This window comes from Xenopus laevis, chromosome 2L (assembly GCF_017654675.1).
Source record: "Xenopus laevis strain J_2021 chromosome 2L, Xenopus_laevis_v10.1, whole genome shotgun sequence".
Taxonomy (NCBI): domain Eukaryota; kingdom Metazoa; phylum Chordata; class Amphibia; order Anura; family Pipidae; genus Xenopus; species Xenopus laevis.
In genome coordinates this window covers 94,800,838-94,816,933 of record NC_054373.1, presented here as the reverse complement: position 1 = coordinate 94,816,933, position 16,096 = coordinate 94,800,838, and the positions used below count along the sequence as shown (strand labels likewise).

The 16,096-nt window shown below is 38.0% G+C and overlaps 1 protein-coding gene across 1 annotated transcript in view; it reads left to right on the top strand.

Annotated features, from left to right (window-relative positions):
* The first annotated feature begins 1,070 nt into the window (after positions 1–1,070).
* The window catches only part of LOC108707514 (bone morphogenetic protein 8B), a 32,855-nt gene continuing 17,829 nt past the window's right edge, over positions 1,071–16,096 (top strand). Inside the window, exon 1 of the mRNA XM_041582212.1 lies at positions 1,071–2,056. Coding sequence (XP_041438146.1) covers positions 1,663–2,056 — 394 coding nt within the window. The 5' untranslated portion in view covers positions 1,071–1,662. The remainder of the gene's footprint in view (positions 2,057–16,096) is intronic.

Below are 16,096 nucleotides of genomic sequence, written 5' to 3'. Positions count from 1 at the left end.
AATGCTTGATCCCTTCCCTACATTCTTTTGACTGATTTCTGCCTCATCATTTTCTGGACTGTTGTGACTGTATTGACATTTGAGGTAATTTATTTTTTAGCATTGAGCAAGTGCTAGAACAATATGGGCAGCAGGAAAAAATACCCCCTTGTGCTTATCTAACAGCATTAGCAGCTAGGGGAAGGAAAAAGGGGTGACTGTGCTCCCCTGCCCTGACTAATGCAGTTAGTGCAATATTATTCAGGACAGCTGGATGTCCTTTTGCTGTAAAATGAAGAGCAGAGCCCTGCAACAATTCTTCAAGGGGCAAAGGCAGTGAGCATTGCCCATTTTGCATTCAGAAGAGACTTACCTTCCATCATTGTTGAAATCAAAACATATACATTAGGGACAACCTTGAGACTTATTGCCTTTTGAAAACATCCCTAAAAGCATCATGCAAGGTGTCCCTAAGGTTGCAGCAAGAGAACTGAGTATCTCCAGAGAAAAAACACTGGGAAACCCTGCAGGTAACATTCCTTTGTCTTTCTCAAAGTGTGCATTCAGATGCCGCCCTTAGTCAGAATGCACTTCTAACCATAAGAACAAGACACACATTTAATGAAATCTGGAGATGTTTAGGAGGAACAGCATGTTGTGTTTTACAGATAATATTCTTGAAAATAGTTATCTTTTTTTTTTTTTTTTAAAAATGCTATAACTTTTAAAATCTGGGAGGAAACAAACAGTCTGTATACTCTGTGCAATAAGAAATCAGCCTTATACCTCTTATAAGTACAGGAGTATGAATGAATGCTTTTTTGTTGGAGGGAAGTTCACTTTTCATTCTATCTTTATTTACATTTTTTTTTTTACCATAACACATTGCAGCAATCAGGCCAGTTGCTCGAATTATCTCTGAAAAAAAAAGTATCCATGAATTTCCCTAGAAAAACGGAACCAATCCTTTACTGCACAGTGGTTAGATCACAAGTTAGCACCTATAATCTAATTTGCCAAGAAGTGTGGGTAGGAAAAAGCTCCAGAGAACAGAGACGGGAGGAAGTACTTTTCAGACTACATAAGAACTTCAAAACTGGCAGTCACTTCGGGGAATTGCACTCAGTTTATAGAGCTGTAAAGGATATCTCCTCTTCTCCATGGAATTTATTTTCTTGTAGGGTGGACAAGATTTATCAATACATTGGAAATGACAGAGACTGCTTAGCAAAAGTGTGTTTTTTTTGCTATTGCTAAGAAAGAGCATCTTCAGTGCACAGTGAGCAGAGAACCCTGCCAGAATTTTAGGGCTTTTTTTTGCCTTTTTTTCTCTTAGATGTATGGGCTGAGCATTCACTGGCTGAGAAATAAAGTGGTTCCATCTGTGCCATATTTTTACTTTGTTTTTACAGGTAATTAAAAACAGCACATTGCTTTGTAATTAAGAGCCTGAGCAAGACAAGCAGAAGAACATTACAAGTTGCTTTTGGGAATCAACCATGACAATGCATCTAAACAGTTATTTTCTTTCAAGTTTTTAAAAGTCTACTGGAATAAAAGAAGAAAAAAGAACTGTCAAGTATTCTCACCGTTTGCAATTCTGCTTCACTGAACTTTTTTCTTAATTTTTTTTTTCTACATTAAAAATTATCTGGTTCACTGGGAAAAATACAAGCCAGCACAATGTTTTTTAACAGAGAAATGTCAAATGCAACTTTGGCTGCTGTGTCTATCCTGGTCATTTTATGGGATCTTACAAGTGGGAGCTTTGTGAAAAATCATCTTCATTCAAGTTTCATTCAGAGGAAACTAAGCGGCAGAGAGAAGCGAGAGATGCAAAGAGAGATTCTGTCCATAATGGGATTGCCAGGGAGACCCAGACCTGCGAGTGGCGGTCAAGTTCCTTCCTCTGCCCCTCTCTTCATGCTGGATCTTTATCATGCTATGTGTAGTGAGGAAGATGAGGATGGAATGCCAGGTGTTTCCAGGGCACATTTTACAACATTAAGCACTCAAAGTCCACCACTAGGAACAGTGATCAGTGAAGCTGATACAGTCATGAGCTTTGTAAATATGGGTGAGTACAAAAATACCCAGGCTTACCATGTTATGCTAAGGTTAACTTGGTGGTATAATAACGCTGTTTTAAAAGTGGAGACACATTACCCATGTTATAGACTAGATCATTTCATAACATTTCTCAAACCCAGTGATTATTAATTCATATGAAATCCCTGAAGACACGTATTGACCTTGGGCAAAAAAACAAAACAAATGGCCAGTGGCAAATGGCAGAGATTATTGAGCTGACGGCACTACAAACTTACCTCAGTCATATACTGTCATTTCTTCTGTTTCTATGAAATGTCAGAAATTGCCTGATACTACTTCTTCATACTAGCCATATTTTTAATAAAGCATCTGCAATTACTTTAATGCTATAGTCATGGTGGAAAGAATAATGCTTAAAGTTAAAAATAAGATCGTTGGGCTGAATTGAAAAAAATCAATTCAAGTAGTATGAATGCTTTAAAGCATTAATCATATAGTAACGTCAACTGGATACACAACTTGTACAATTTAATTCCACTACTATAAATAAATATAAAAAGCTATAGTTTCAAAAGCATAATCAGGGAATAATGTACTGCAGATATAATTAAAGAGTCAATTTACTGCAGGACACTCAAATGATAGTAATATTGGTTATTTAATACTGCATACTATTTTGTGTAATTATATGATGATGTTGTAACTGTTCTGGGTGTCAGAGTACTAAACTATATGAAATAATTCAAAGAAAACCCTGTCAGATGCAGCTTTTGACAAACAAAATGTATGTTTTTTTTTAATAATAAAAGACTCTAAGAAAGAGGAATAATATGCAACTTACTCACACACAAACCAGTGAAGTACTTCTGTTCTGGACTTGGCAACAGCCACCTGCTCTAAGGATGTTTGCTTGTATTGTGCCCTTTGTAATTGTTACATATTGTAAAAACAGCTCAGGGAATACGTACAGTGTGAGCTTGCAAATGGAACCCCACTCCTGTTGCTTCCCTTACTTTGCACCCTATATACAATTCACTTGTCAAGGTAGCATGTGTCTCATAAGAAAAAGGGTGGTACAGTGATGGCTAAGCATATGGGGTTTAGATAAAGTATTTCAGGGATATACTGAAATATTTTGCAACTGCTGCAAAACCTGCAATAAGAAACAACATTAGGAATAGGCACCATCAGTGCATATAGCCAATATCACAATTTTGTTGTCACTCAATGATAGCACAATAAATCAATCATAAAAAAAGATTAATGTTTGAATTATAAAAAGGATTAATCATATAATCCAGTCAACTAAATATAAGCAACAATAAAAATTAACTATTAAGTTATTATTGACCATTTTTAACAGTGTGATCATGTGCATGTTCAAGTATGTATGAGCTTGCTGGAGTATACATGTGCATGTATGATTGCTTGTATGAGCCTGTTTGTGTCACTGCAGATGTATATGTGTGTGTGTCCTTCAGTTTCTCTTGGTGTGCAAGACAGTTGGTATGTGATAGGTGATGTGTGTGTTTAAGGCAGAGTTTAAGTGAAAGCTTGACAGAGTGGGACTGAGTTACTAAATCTGGGAAAGTTTGCACCACTGCAGTAACCCAAGCCAACCATGCTTTCATAATCCCTCTCAGGTCCGGACTGAGAACTAAAATAGGCCCTGGCATTTCAGCTACACAAAGGCCCAATCAGCCCACTCAGAGGCCCAAACAGCCCCCACCAGCCCACTAAATGCTGACTTTCTATGGGACCTTATAGCAGCCCCTCTGGCATTTGCCAGAACCCACAGATTGCCAGTCCGGGCCTGATCCCTCTGCAGTTGTCTGATCAAAGCTAATTGCTCTTTGGTTGCTATCATGGCATCTTTAATGTAACGTTTGGCCCAGAACAAACATTTCACTTTTCCATGAAATCTGTGACAGAACTACTGTCAGGACAAGTATCAGTAGAGCGGGGTCTATATGCTGGGTAACCAGGACTGTATTCATGTCTGATGCTGCCCTAGGTACCAATCCTCAGCCCATCCTTTTCCCTCAGCGATCAACACATGAGCAGATGGTCCTACTGCATTGCACGTGTACTGTCTGCAGGAAAACCGGGTACCTGCTCACCCCCTCAGCTTTGCTGCCCGATATAGCCACAAGTATACAGGCCACAGGTCAGAACCCAGAAAACACAGCAGGGTAATAAAAACAAGGCAAGGACACTATGGCAGCTAGTTGCAGATAGCTAGTTGAATCAGGCAGAGATTCAGAAGCTCAAAAACACAGACAGGGATCCAAAGTAGCTGGCTCAATCAAGCAAGGGAGTAAATGATCAAGCAACTAGGAGTTGCATGGGGCAGGATATACAGACCTTTAATTGCTGGATAGTCAATACCTCTACTTAAAAAGGCAAGAGGCAAAAACAGTGAAGAAGAATTGGATACACAACACTTTTTAGGGTTATTGGTCTGCACAAACTCCAAAACATCTAGTGACTTGCAGAAGAATACTCAATACACTTTTTCAGAGGGGTCATAACAATATCCCCTTGATCAGGTGAATCTCAATGTAATAAAGCAGGTAATGAAGAAATAGTCTGCACTTGCCTAAGTAGACTTGCTCAACTTCCATGGGCACATATAGATGCCAACCTTTTTTTTTTTGAGGATTAGTGCCATAACTTGAGTGGTCACATACACACACTAGCATTAAAGAGGATTTTTTTTTGTACAACTGAGTTGTCTATGATTTCTTGTAGGTTGTGTATTGTACTAAACAATTATATTACTGCACATATCCCTTTGTTTCTTACTATTGAATTCCAATACTTGCTATATTTGGTTCACACCTGTAGGAGCCTTCCAGCCTACCCTCCAGCCACCACATATACTCATGTTTTACTATGATTAATCCTATATCAATACCTTTGTATACAGTTTACACAGCTCCTCTGATCTCTTCCACCTTTCCCAGGAGTGACCACTAGGTAACTGATGCAATAAAAGAACACAGGGATAATGGGCAGCCTTGATGCGTAAAGTCTGGTGCAAATTGAATTTTTCCATTTTCCAAAGTACAACTATGCAACCAGTACATTTCTGTTACATGGCACTTAGAGCTGACAAGGGCACAGCTGCCACTAATAATAAGTAATTAGGGATTTAGTATACATTTGCAGTTACTTTGGAATTCTACGAGAAAACTTTGCATTGTGGGTATAGAACATTGCCAATTGTGCCCCCGTTTGCACTTTGCCAATTGCACTATGTGCTTTCCTGACTTTGCAATACAGGCTAACTAAACCCAATCCTACTATATACTCATGATAGAGGGGTTGAGAGGAAAGCTCTGTAATATGAACACACATAACTGAATTATCCATTTTGTGGAACTATTAATATATCATAAAACTAAGTCTGATATTACCCCAATGAGACTGGAAGTAATTATTTACAAATGTTTGACATATATTAGCATATGAACATTGTCAAATATTAAATGTAGTGGTTAAAACATAAAACAAAAATGTACACTCTTAAAAGGGGAACCAGTTGCCATTTCTGAAAGTTGAAAGTTAAAATTAATGGAGGCTTACAGAGTTATAAAGCAAATAATGTGCTAATTTGCTAACTTAAATAAAATCTACTGTACAAATAATGATTCTCTGATTTTGTGAAATAATGATGTGATATTTACTATCCAGTTAAATTAAATGATAAGGTGCAAACTGTATTCCACAGAGGGTCTCAACAGTACATGTTCACTATTGCTAGGAGTGAGTGTCAGCTGTAGGTACAGTATGAAGAAGATAGGACTGATATTGATATTAGATATTGGTCAGTTTTGCTAGTTATTAGGACACAAAGTACAAGTATTGGATCCATTATCCGGAAACCCGTTATCCAGAAAACTAACAGAGTTATGGAAAGTTCATCAGAGACATAGACTCCAGTTTATCCAAATGATCCAGATTTGTAAAAAATCTTTCCTTTTATTCTGTTATAATTAAACATTACCTTGTACTTGATCCAAACTAAGATATAATTCATCCTTACTAGAAGCAAAACCAGCCTATTGAGTTTATTTAATTTAGTTTTGGTTGCATAAAAACCAGGTGCACCGCCAAACAGAGCCTCAATGTAGGTTGACAATCCACATAGGGGCTACTAAATGGCCAATCACAGCCCTTGCTACCCAACTCATTTTACTTCTGAATGTTGCTCAGGGGTTCTAAAGGTTGGGAATCCATGCCCTAAATATATATTGCAATGCTAACTGGCACATTATCATTGTCTACTGACTGCATATTAAAGATAAAGTGGCAAGCTTTCATTGCAGTTCAGAGTTTAATTAAACTGACAGCAGACGTGCCTTCCATGGGGCAAATTTACTTACTTCCGAAGTTGAGCCAGCGTTGGCTTTGCCGCACTTCACCAGGCGTAGATTCACCAGGGCTGCGCAAATTCAGGAAGATCCAAAGTTGCACACAAGTTACTGATCGTTTGCAAAGTTGCGCTAGCGATGTTACAATCGGTTCGAAGTTACGCTAGCGAAGCCTAATTTGCTTATGGCGCCAAGTTAAAGTACAATGGACGTATATGTAGCAGCAAATACATTACACTACACAAGCCTGGGAAAGCTTCATAAAATAAAATAGAGTTGTTATTTTGCCCTATACATGTGCCCATTGTATAGTTTAGGTGCCACTAATTTTTAAAACCATTAGGCAGGGGTGCAATAAGGCTGTGACCACAAAATACATATAGACAAATACAAGAGTTCTCTGCACTCAACAGATTATCAATATATTTAAGACAGAGACAATTTGTGCATACTACTACTGAAAAATGCCTTACCCTTTAAACAAAGCAGGGATTGTTTGTCCATATATTGCAATATATTTAAGCTGGCCAACTGCAGCTAGTAAGTTGCAGGTAAAACTTAGTCCCTTTGTAAAATGTATAATGAAGCAATAGAATTCTTAATGAATCAGATGAAAATTGAGCGTAGGACTGGCCAGATATGGGATGACTTTGACGTAGTTGGCCATCTTAAATATATTGCAATATATGGACAAACAATCCCTGTTTTGTTTAAAGGGTAAGGCATTTTTCAGTAGCAGTATGCACAAAATGTCCCTGTCTTAAATATATTGATAATGGGTTGAGTGCAGAGGACTCTTGTAGTTGACTATATGTATTTTGTGGTCACAGCCTCATTGCACGCCCGCCTAATGGTTTTAAAAATTAGTGGTGATCTCAACTTTCCCTTGTTTGATATATATATCAAATCATTTTATAATCTAGAATATAATTAAAATGCAGTATATAATTTTATATTACGGTATCAGCAATAGTGATATGTTTCTTAAAACCATTGTTTTAACCATTGTTTTCCACACTTTTTCTTAGAGGGTACAGTCATTTATTTGGTATTCAAAACATAATGCTATATTACTGCAGTTTTGGATCCTCTTTATACCTATGCAGATTTTAAATAGGAGTACTCAGAGGACGCAGAACTGTAAAGCATGTAAAAAATGTCCTTGTTTTCAGAGTGTGCAAATATGTCACTATATGCCATGCTTTCATAGGGTTAAAGAAATTGTCCCTTTTTTATATTTACCCTTGAGATTATTATGCAAATAGAAGCATGGACAAATATACATTGGCAGCCATAATCTATGATTTCTTTGTGGTAATCATGGTTACTCCAAAGAACAGGGTACCACATTCTAAAGGATATAACCCACCCACATTCTTCCTGGACAAGCGCATTACTCAAAGCAAGTCATAATTCGACAAAACATCTAAAAACAGCTCTCATTAATGTATTTAATCATTTGCGGATCACTATTATTAAATATATAAACTAATATAAAACTTGTATAAATGTATATAAATGAATTACTGTTTGGTACAGCAAATAGAAATCATGTAAGAGTATAAACTGAAGTACAAAAGAAAATGACAGTTCCAGGGCAAAGTCAAACCTTTTATTGTGACATTAGGCTTAAAGTTTCACTGTCATTTATCTATTTACAGTTGCTCTCTTCATTCATATTTTTTATTCAGCCCATAATTTATTATTTATTCTATTTTCTGGAGGTAATTTGTTTAATCCTTGGAATATGGCATTGATACAAATGGTGTTTTCTATGCCATAGGCAGGGTGTTTAGCCATGGTTTACAATAGGAAGCAGTCTCAAGGGATTACACTTGTTTTGATCACTGGCAGAACCATAGCCAGAGTGTCACCAAAGGGAGCCTATGACAGGAGAATAAATATACAAGATCCCTATTTTCTTGCTTACACGTGTGTTGTCTGGAACCAGTTTCCTGGAACTGCAGTGAATGGCTGACCCCAGAAATGGGGCTATGCACCTCATATTTTGTTGGTTATAGAATTACGTAGTAGATGAGTTGACATTGAAGGTATGGAATTGCCCATACAGAACTCCAGTATCCAGTTGGCTTCTCTATTCTGCACATTAAAAAACAAAAACTGATTTAAACTGCTTTGAAATAAATATATCACAGAGCAGTATAAATATGAAGATTTTCATTCATCCAGGTCATATCACAGAGCAGTGGTGAATAAAATTATATTGGTGCCCAGGACACGGCACTTGTTCAAGCTGCTGCACCATGTCACTTGGTCATATTCAACCCATGAAGGATAAGTAGAAGCAGGGCCAACCTGCACTCAAACCCATGACTAAGTGCCCTGAGTGGGTGTATAACGCGTAGGGCGGATGGAGATGATATACATATTTTAACTTTGTATAAATAAAAATATTTTTTAACTAATTTTCTCTGGTCCTGCTTCCTTCCTTGTACTGCTCCCTAAGGCTGGGGCTCTGGGGCTGGAGCACCCGGACCACATTAACTATTTGGTGAGTCATCTACCAATTATACTGGGGCACCATGTTTCTCCTGACTATTGTAACATATTCAACCCATCCCCACTCCTTGGTCACTCACATGCTTCCATCACTAGTTAGTAGTTTGCTCTTCCAGGTTATGCCCTCCTCCCTAGACAAATGCCTTTCCTGTCACAAACAGGGCCGCACCTAGGGATAAACAAAAGAGGCACATGCCTATGGCGCTACAGTGGGAAGGGGCGCTAGACACATACCTCTTCTGTTTGAGTACCTAATCTGTCTACAAGCCCCCCACTGCCCACTAGTCAATTCAGATTGTCATTGTGCTCACTGGGGTAGCCGGGTTGCCTAGGGTGACCATCTGGCTTGGCTCAGCAATGGTTGCAGAGAATACAATTTCAGTGCAGGATCTGTATTAAACTAATTTTTGAGAACTAAACCCCCCCACAATGTTAAGTCCCCACTGGCCCCCCTCCCTGTCTCCACTCTGCACAGTCTTATCCCAGAATTCTGACCCGTCTTGAAATAGTGACTGCACATGCAGAGTGAGTGCAGCAGAGCTCACGGGTGCCATCTTGTTCTCTTCGGTAATCTTCGTGAAGTGAGCGGCGTAATGGCACATGCGCAGAAGACACAAAGATTACCGAAGAGAAGAAGATGTCGCCCATGAGCTCCGCTGCGCTTGCTCTGCATGTGCAGTCACTATTTCAAGAGGGGACAGAATTCTGGTTTAAGACTGTGCAGGGGGGGAGGCAGGGAGGGGGGCCAGTGGAGACTTAACATCGCAGGGGGTTTAGTTCTCCTTTAAGGTAAAATGAGAGAATTTGTCACAGGGCTAAATATTTTTGCAATGCACTGTATATTGTATATATATATATATATATATATATATATATATATATATATATATATATATATATATATATATATATATATATATATATATATATATATATATATATATATATATTATATATATATATATATAATCAAAATCTGGAATAAAGCATTCCTGGGCCAGCACTTCCCTTTGTAAAACAAGTGTCTTTTTATTATTTCATTTCACACATCACAGTGCTCCAACGTTTTGGTCCCTCTTGGGACCTTTCCCAAGAGGGACCAAAACGTTGGAGCACTGTGATGTGTGAAATGAAATAATAAAAAGACACTTGTTTTACAAAGGGAAGTGCTGGCCCAGGAATGCTTTATTCCAGATTTTGATTATATGATTGAGAATTGGCCGTGCACCCCTGAGATTGCTTGATTGGAGTGCGGATACTGAAGATATATAACTATATATATATATATATATATATATATATATATATATATATATATATATATATATATATATATATATATTGTTGCAAAAGATAAATATTTATTAAAATTTTAACTGCAAGAAAGCAAGTGATGAATGAGTATAAATACTGCTAGTTTTTGCTCCCAACATTTGAAAACCGGAAAGAGGGACAAAAAGTTCTGCCGCGTATCGCAAGGTGAAATTGTTTGATCATGCCCATTTTGTGGCCACACCCCATAGATACCATGTACATTTTACAAAATTTGGCAGGTTATGGAAAGTCTTAACACATTTCTGGGGGTTTCTTTATGACATTTTGCTAATAAAGGTGAATTGTGCTGCAAATCTCAGTTCTCCCAAGAGACCTGCTTATCTCAAATAGTTACAATTGTTTATTTGCTTATCTTAAATTGTTACAGTTGTATTTAATTGCAGGCGCTGAGTATTCTGGGCTTTCTGCCTCTTATTTAGTTAAGTTTCAGAAACATTGTATTTTTTGCTGGCTGTTCAGTTCAGGAGGTCAAAGAGAAACTCAGGATATTTCAGTAAGAAACCGAGACTGCGGGCTGAGCTGTCAAAATTGGGACTTTCCGCGAAAAACGGGACAGATGGGAGGTATACTTGGTACCTTGCAGTCATATGTTTAGTGTCTCTTCCTATGGCCAACAGCCTACAGGGCATATTTATTAAAGGGTAAAAATAGATGACTCCTCCTCTTGGTGTGAAATGCATGTGCAGTTTGCTATAAATTGTATTAGTGTAGGACTAATCAAGTTTAAAGATTTGTCCTGTTAAGATGGTAATATAACGTTATAACAATTTCTTTCTCCCACTTTGGAAATTACCTTTATGTGCTGCTGGAAAAAAAATAAACATTACTTTAAATTTCAGCAACAAGAAATCCACTAATAAAAAAAACAAAACAATTCTTTGCTTGGTGCACTTGCAGCTTGTCTTTGGATCAGCACAAACACCACTTGTTAATCTAAATAAATCAGTGATATTTATGGTCTGTGTTTTCTGGCACAATGTACGATGCATTTTTTCCATGTATTTTTGGACTCTTTATTTGTGATGTGGTTCATCACTCCAGAGCTCCTTTTAATTTAGTGTCTAAATTCTCCGCACAAAGGCAGCTTAAACTGGTAATTATAGTTGATGCGTCATTTATAGAGAAGGAAGCGTACACAGTCAGCTTACACTATGAAGTGGCCAGCGTTTCAGTGAAAATGCAAGCAGGCACTTTGCATCTAGGCAGTGGTGAAACTAGAAGGAGCCCCTGAAAAATATATTTTTCATAAACATGTTTTGAAGTTAATCATCAGCAAGCCTCACATTGGGAACTCTATTCCCCCCTGCATTAACAGAGACTTTTTCCTCTATAGTTACACCCCAGCATTGAGGGGTACTTAAATGCATTCAAAGCTAATAGTAGATAACAAATTAGAATGGACAACAGAAATAAAACATTCCTACCCTCTAATTAACATTAGGCTTAAGAAGCTGTGGTTGTTTAGTACATTTCAAAACAATGCAAACGCCATCTTTTTTTTTTTACTGTTTTCATCAGAGAACATTATTTAAGCCATTATTAAATGTGACCATGACGATTGTATGTGTGCCCTAATAGACAACAAACTAACAGCAAGGTGTGACGTTGATTGTGATCAATGGTCTGTTTGTGAATGGTCACTGTGGCTTTTATTTACCAGTGATATCTCTATTCTGGACACAAGTCTCATAAATTGAAAACAGAATGGAATACGAGTGACTTGAACCCCTGGGTAATAGTGACCATAATGTTATATCATTTAATGTCTGGTGCAAAAAACAAATATATACTGGGGCAACAAAAACTATGAATTTTGGAAAAGCTAATTTTAGTGCCTTGAGGGCTGCCCTACAGAGTATTGATTGGAGCAATAAGCAATAATCATTACTGTTCTCAATTTATTCCCTTAAGGAGTAAATGTAGAAGCTCTAAGAATCATCCTATGTGGCTTAATACAGAAGTAAAGAAGTTAATAGGAAAGAAGAGAAAGGCATTTAAAAACTACAAATCTGCATTTAATGAATATAAACACTGTAATAAATGTTGTAAATCAGCAATCCGGAAGGCAAAGAAAGGAAATGAAGAGTTAATTGTGATGGAGGTGAAAACTAACCCTAAAACGTTTTTTTAAATATATTAATAGTAAAAAGATGCAGGTTGAGAGTGTTGCTCCATTAAATAATGGTGCCAGTATGGTTGTAACAGATACAGAAAAGGCAAATGTATTAAATCAGTTCTTTTCTTCAGTGTATACAATAGAGGAGTCTGAGTTCACAGGCTCACTTTATAGCTGCACTAATGGCTCAGCTCAATCTAGTCAGTGGCTGACTCAGGATATGATTCATAAAGCTTTAATAAAAATTAATGTAAACAAGGCTCCAGGGCCTGATGGCATACACCGCTGGGTTCTAAGAGAGTTTAGTTCAGTTTTAGACCTGCCCCTATTTCTGATTTTCTCAGATTCACTTTCATCTGGTATGGTGCCTAAGGATTGGAGAAAAGCTGATGTTATTCCAATATTTAAAAAGGGATTACGATCTCAGCCTGGCAATTATAGGCCAGTATGCTTGACATCTGTGGTGGGCAAATTATTTGAAGGCTTGTTAAGGGATCACATTCAAAATTTTGTCCTAGTGAATGGCATTATGGACAGCATTCAGCATGGCTTTATGAAGGAAAGGTCATGTCAGACAAATTTGATTGCTTTTTATGATGAGGTAAGTAAGATGCTGGACAGTGGGGGGGGGAGGGCAGTAGATGTGATCTATTTGGATTTTGCCAAAGCATTTGATACTGTGCCCCACAAACGACTGCTTTCTAAACTAAGGTCTGCTGGGCTTAATGAAGTCATTTGCACATGGATAAGAAACTGGCTACAGGATTGGGTACAGAGGGTGGTTGTTAATGTTACATTTTCTACTAATCTCTTTAATGCTTTATTTACCAGTAGGTCTTTCCAGCTGACACAAGGTCACCCATTCCGATTAGAAGAAAAGAGGTTCCGCCTAAATATTCGGAAGGGTTTTTTTACAGTGAGAGCTGTGAAGATGTGGAATTCTCTCCTTAAATCAGTTGTACTGGCTGATACATTAGATAGCTTTAAGAAGGGGTTGGATGGCTTTTTAGCAAGTGAGGGAATAAAGGGTTATGGGAGATAGCTCATAGTACAAGTTGATCCAGGGACTAGTCCGATTGCCATTTTGGAGTCAGGAAAGATTTTTTGCCCCCTCTGAGGCAAATTGGTGAGGCTTCAGATGGGTTTTTTTTTTGTCTTCCTCTGGATCAACTGGCAGTTAGGCAGATTTAAAAAAATAATAAAAAGGTTGAACTTGATGGACGTGTGTCTTTTTTCAACCTAACTTACTATGTATATGTCACTCACAGATGGTGGTGCATTTCCCTACCAACCTTCTGCTCTACTTATGGGTAACCTAGCAGTTATATGCCCCACACTGTCCTTCCATAATACCTGCATTCCAAATATTAATCCTCGTTGCATTATTTTTTTGCAACACTGTTTTCAGTTAGAGCACCCTGATATACAGTCATATGAAAATGTTTGGGAACCCCTCTTAATTCTTTGGAATTTTTTTTATCATTGGCTGAGCTTTCAAAGTAGCAAATTCCTTCGAATATATCACATGCCTTATGGAAACAGTAGTATTTCAGCAGTGACATAAAAAAATATGCAATATGCATCATAACAAAATTAGACAAGTGCATAAATTGGGCACCCCAACAGAGATATATCATCAATACTTAGTTGAGCCTCCTTCTGCAAATGTAACATCCTCTAGACTGGATGGCAGGATTTTTGACCATTCCTCCATACAAAATCTCTCCAGTTCAGTTAAATGTGATGGCTGCTGAGCATGGACAGCCTCCTTCAAATCATCCCATAGATTTTCGATGTTATTCAAGTCGGGGGACTGTCACGGCCATTCCAGAATATTGTACTTCTCCCTCTGCATAAATGCCTTTGTAGATTTCAAAGTGTGTTTAAGGTCATTCTCTTGTTGGAATAGCCAACCCCTGCATAACTTCAACTTTGTGACTGATGCTTGAACATTATCCTGAAGAATTTGTTGATATTGGGTTGAATTCATCCGACCCTCGACTTTAACAAGGGCCCCAGTCCCCAAACTAGCCACACAGCCCACAGCATGATGGAACCTTATCAGTCCAAAGCACTTTGTTCCAAAAGGACTGTGGCTTGTCTAAATGAGCATTTGCATACAACAAGCGACTCTATTTGTGGCATTGGTGCAGAAACAACCGACTCTGTTTGTGGCGTGAGTGCAGAAAGGGCTTCTTTCTCATCGCCCTGCTATAGAGATGTTATTTGCGCTGAATTGTAGAACGATGTACAGATACAACAAGATGTCTTGCAGCAAGATGTTCTTGCAGGTCTTTGGAGGTGATTTTTTGGGTTGTCTGTAACCATTCTCACAATCCTCCACATATGCTGCTACTGTATTTTTCTTGGCCCTTCCAGACCTGGGTTCTACAGCAACTGTGCCTGTGGCCTTCCATTTCCTGATTCCATTCCTTACAGTTGAAACTGACAGTTTAAACCTCTGAGATAGCTTTATGTAGCCTTCCCCTAAACCATGATACTGAACAATCTTTGTTTTCTGATCTTTTGGGAGTTGCTTTGAGGATCCCATGTTGTCACTCTTCAGAGGAGAGTCAAACAGAAGCACAACTTTCCATTGGCCACCTTAAAGGGATACTGTCATGGGAAAAAACATTTTTTTCAAAATGAATCAGTTAATAGTGCTGCTCCAGCAGAATTCTGCACTGAAATCCATTTCTCAAAAGAGCAAACAGATTTTTTTATATTCAATTTTGAAATCTGACATGGGGCTAGACATTTTGTCAATTTCCCAGCTGCCCCTGGTCATGTGACTTGTGACTTGTGCTCTGATAAACTTCAATCACTCTTTACTGCTGTACTGCAAGTTGGAGTGATATCACCCCTCCCTTTTTCCCCCCAGCAGCCTAACAAGAGCACAATGGGAAGGTAACCAGATAACAGGTCTCTAACACAAGATAACAGCTGCCTGGTAGATCTAAGAACAACACTCAATAGAAAAAACCGATGTCCCACTGAGACACATTCAGATACATTGAGAATGAAAAACAGCAGCCTGCCAAAAAGCATTTCTCTCCTAAAGTGCAGGCACAAGTCACATGACCAGGGGCAGCTGGGAAATTGACAAAATGTCTAGCCCCATGTCAGATTTCAAAATTGAATATAAAAAAAGCTGTTTGCTCTTTTGAGAAATGGATTTCAGTGCAGAATTCTGCTGAAGCAGCACTATTAACTGATTCATTTTGAAAAAATCTTTTTTTCCCATGACAGTATCCCTTTAAATACCTTTTCTCATGATTGGACACACCTGCCTATAAAGCTCATCCAACCAATTTTGTGTTGCCAGTAATCAGTATTGAGCAGTTACATGCATTCAAATTAGCAAAATTACAAGGGTACCCACATTTTTGCACAGGCAGTTTTTCACATTTCATTTCATTTCATAAAACTGAATACTAGTTCAGTGAAAATCCTTGTTCAGAAAAAACCCCAGTATTCAGATGTTCCTGGGAAATGAAAGACATACCACTGTTATCTTTTTTGTTTTACAGTGGAATAAATTATTATGCAGGCTGAGAGAGGTTCCCAAACTTTTTCATATGACTTTATAAGTTTGTGCCCTTTCAGAAGGCAGTGCTTCCAGTGTCATGTCACATAAATCCCCCCCCACTTATTGATTGTGTCAGTTGACTGCATGACTCCAACAAGTTCCCCATAATTTATGTTAACACAGTAAGTG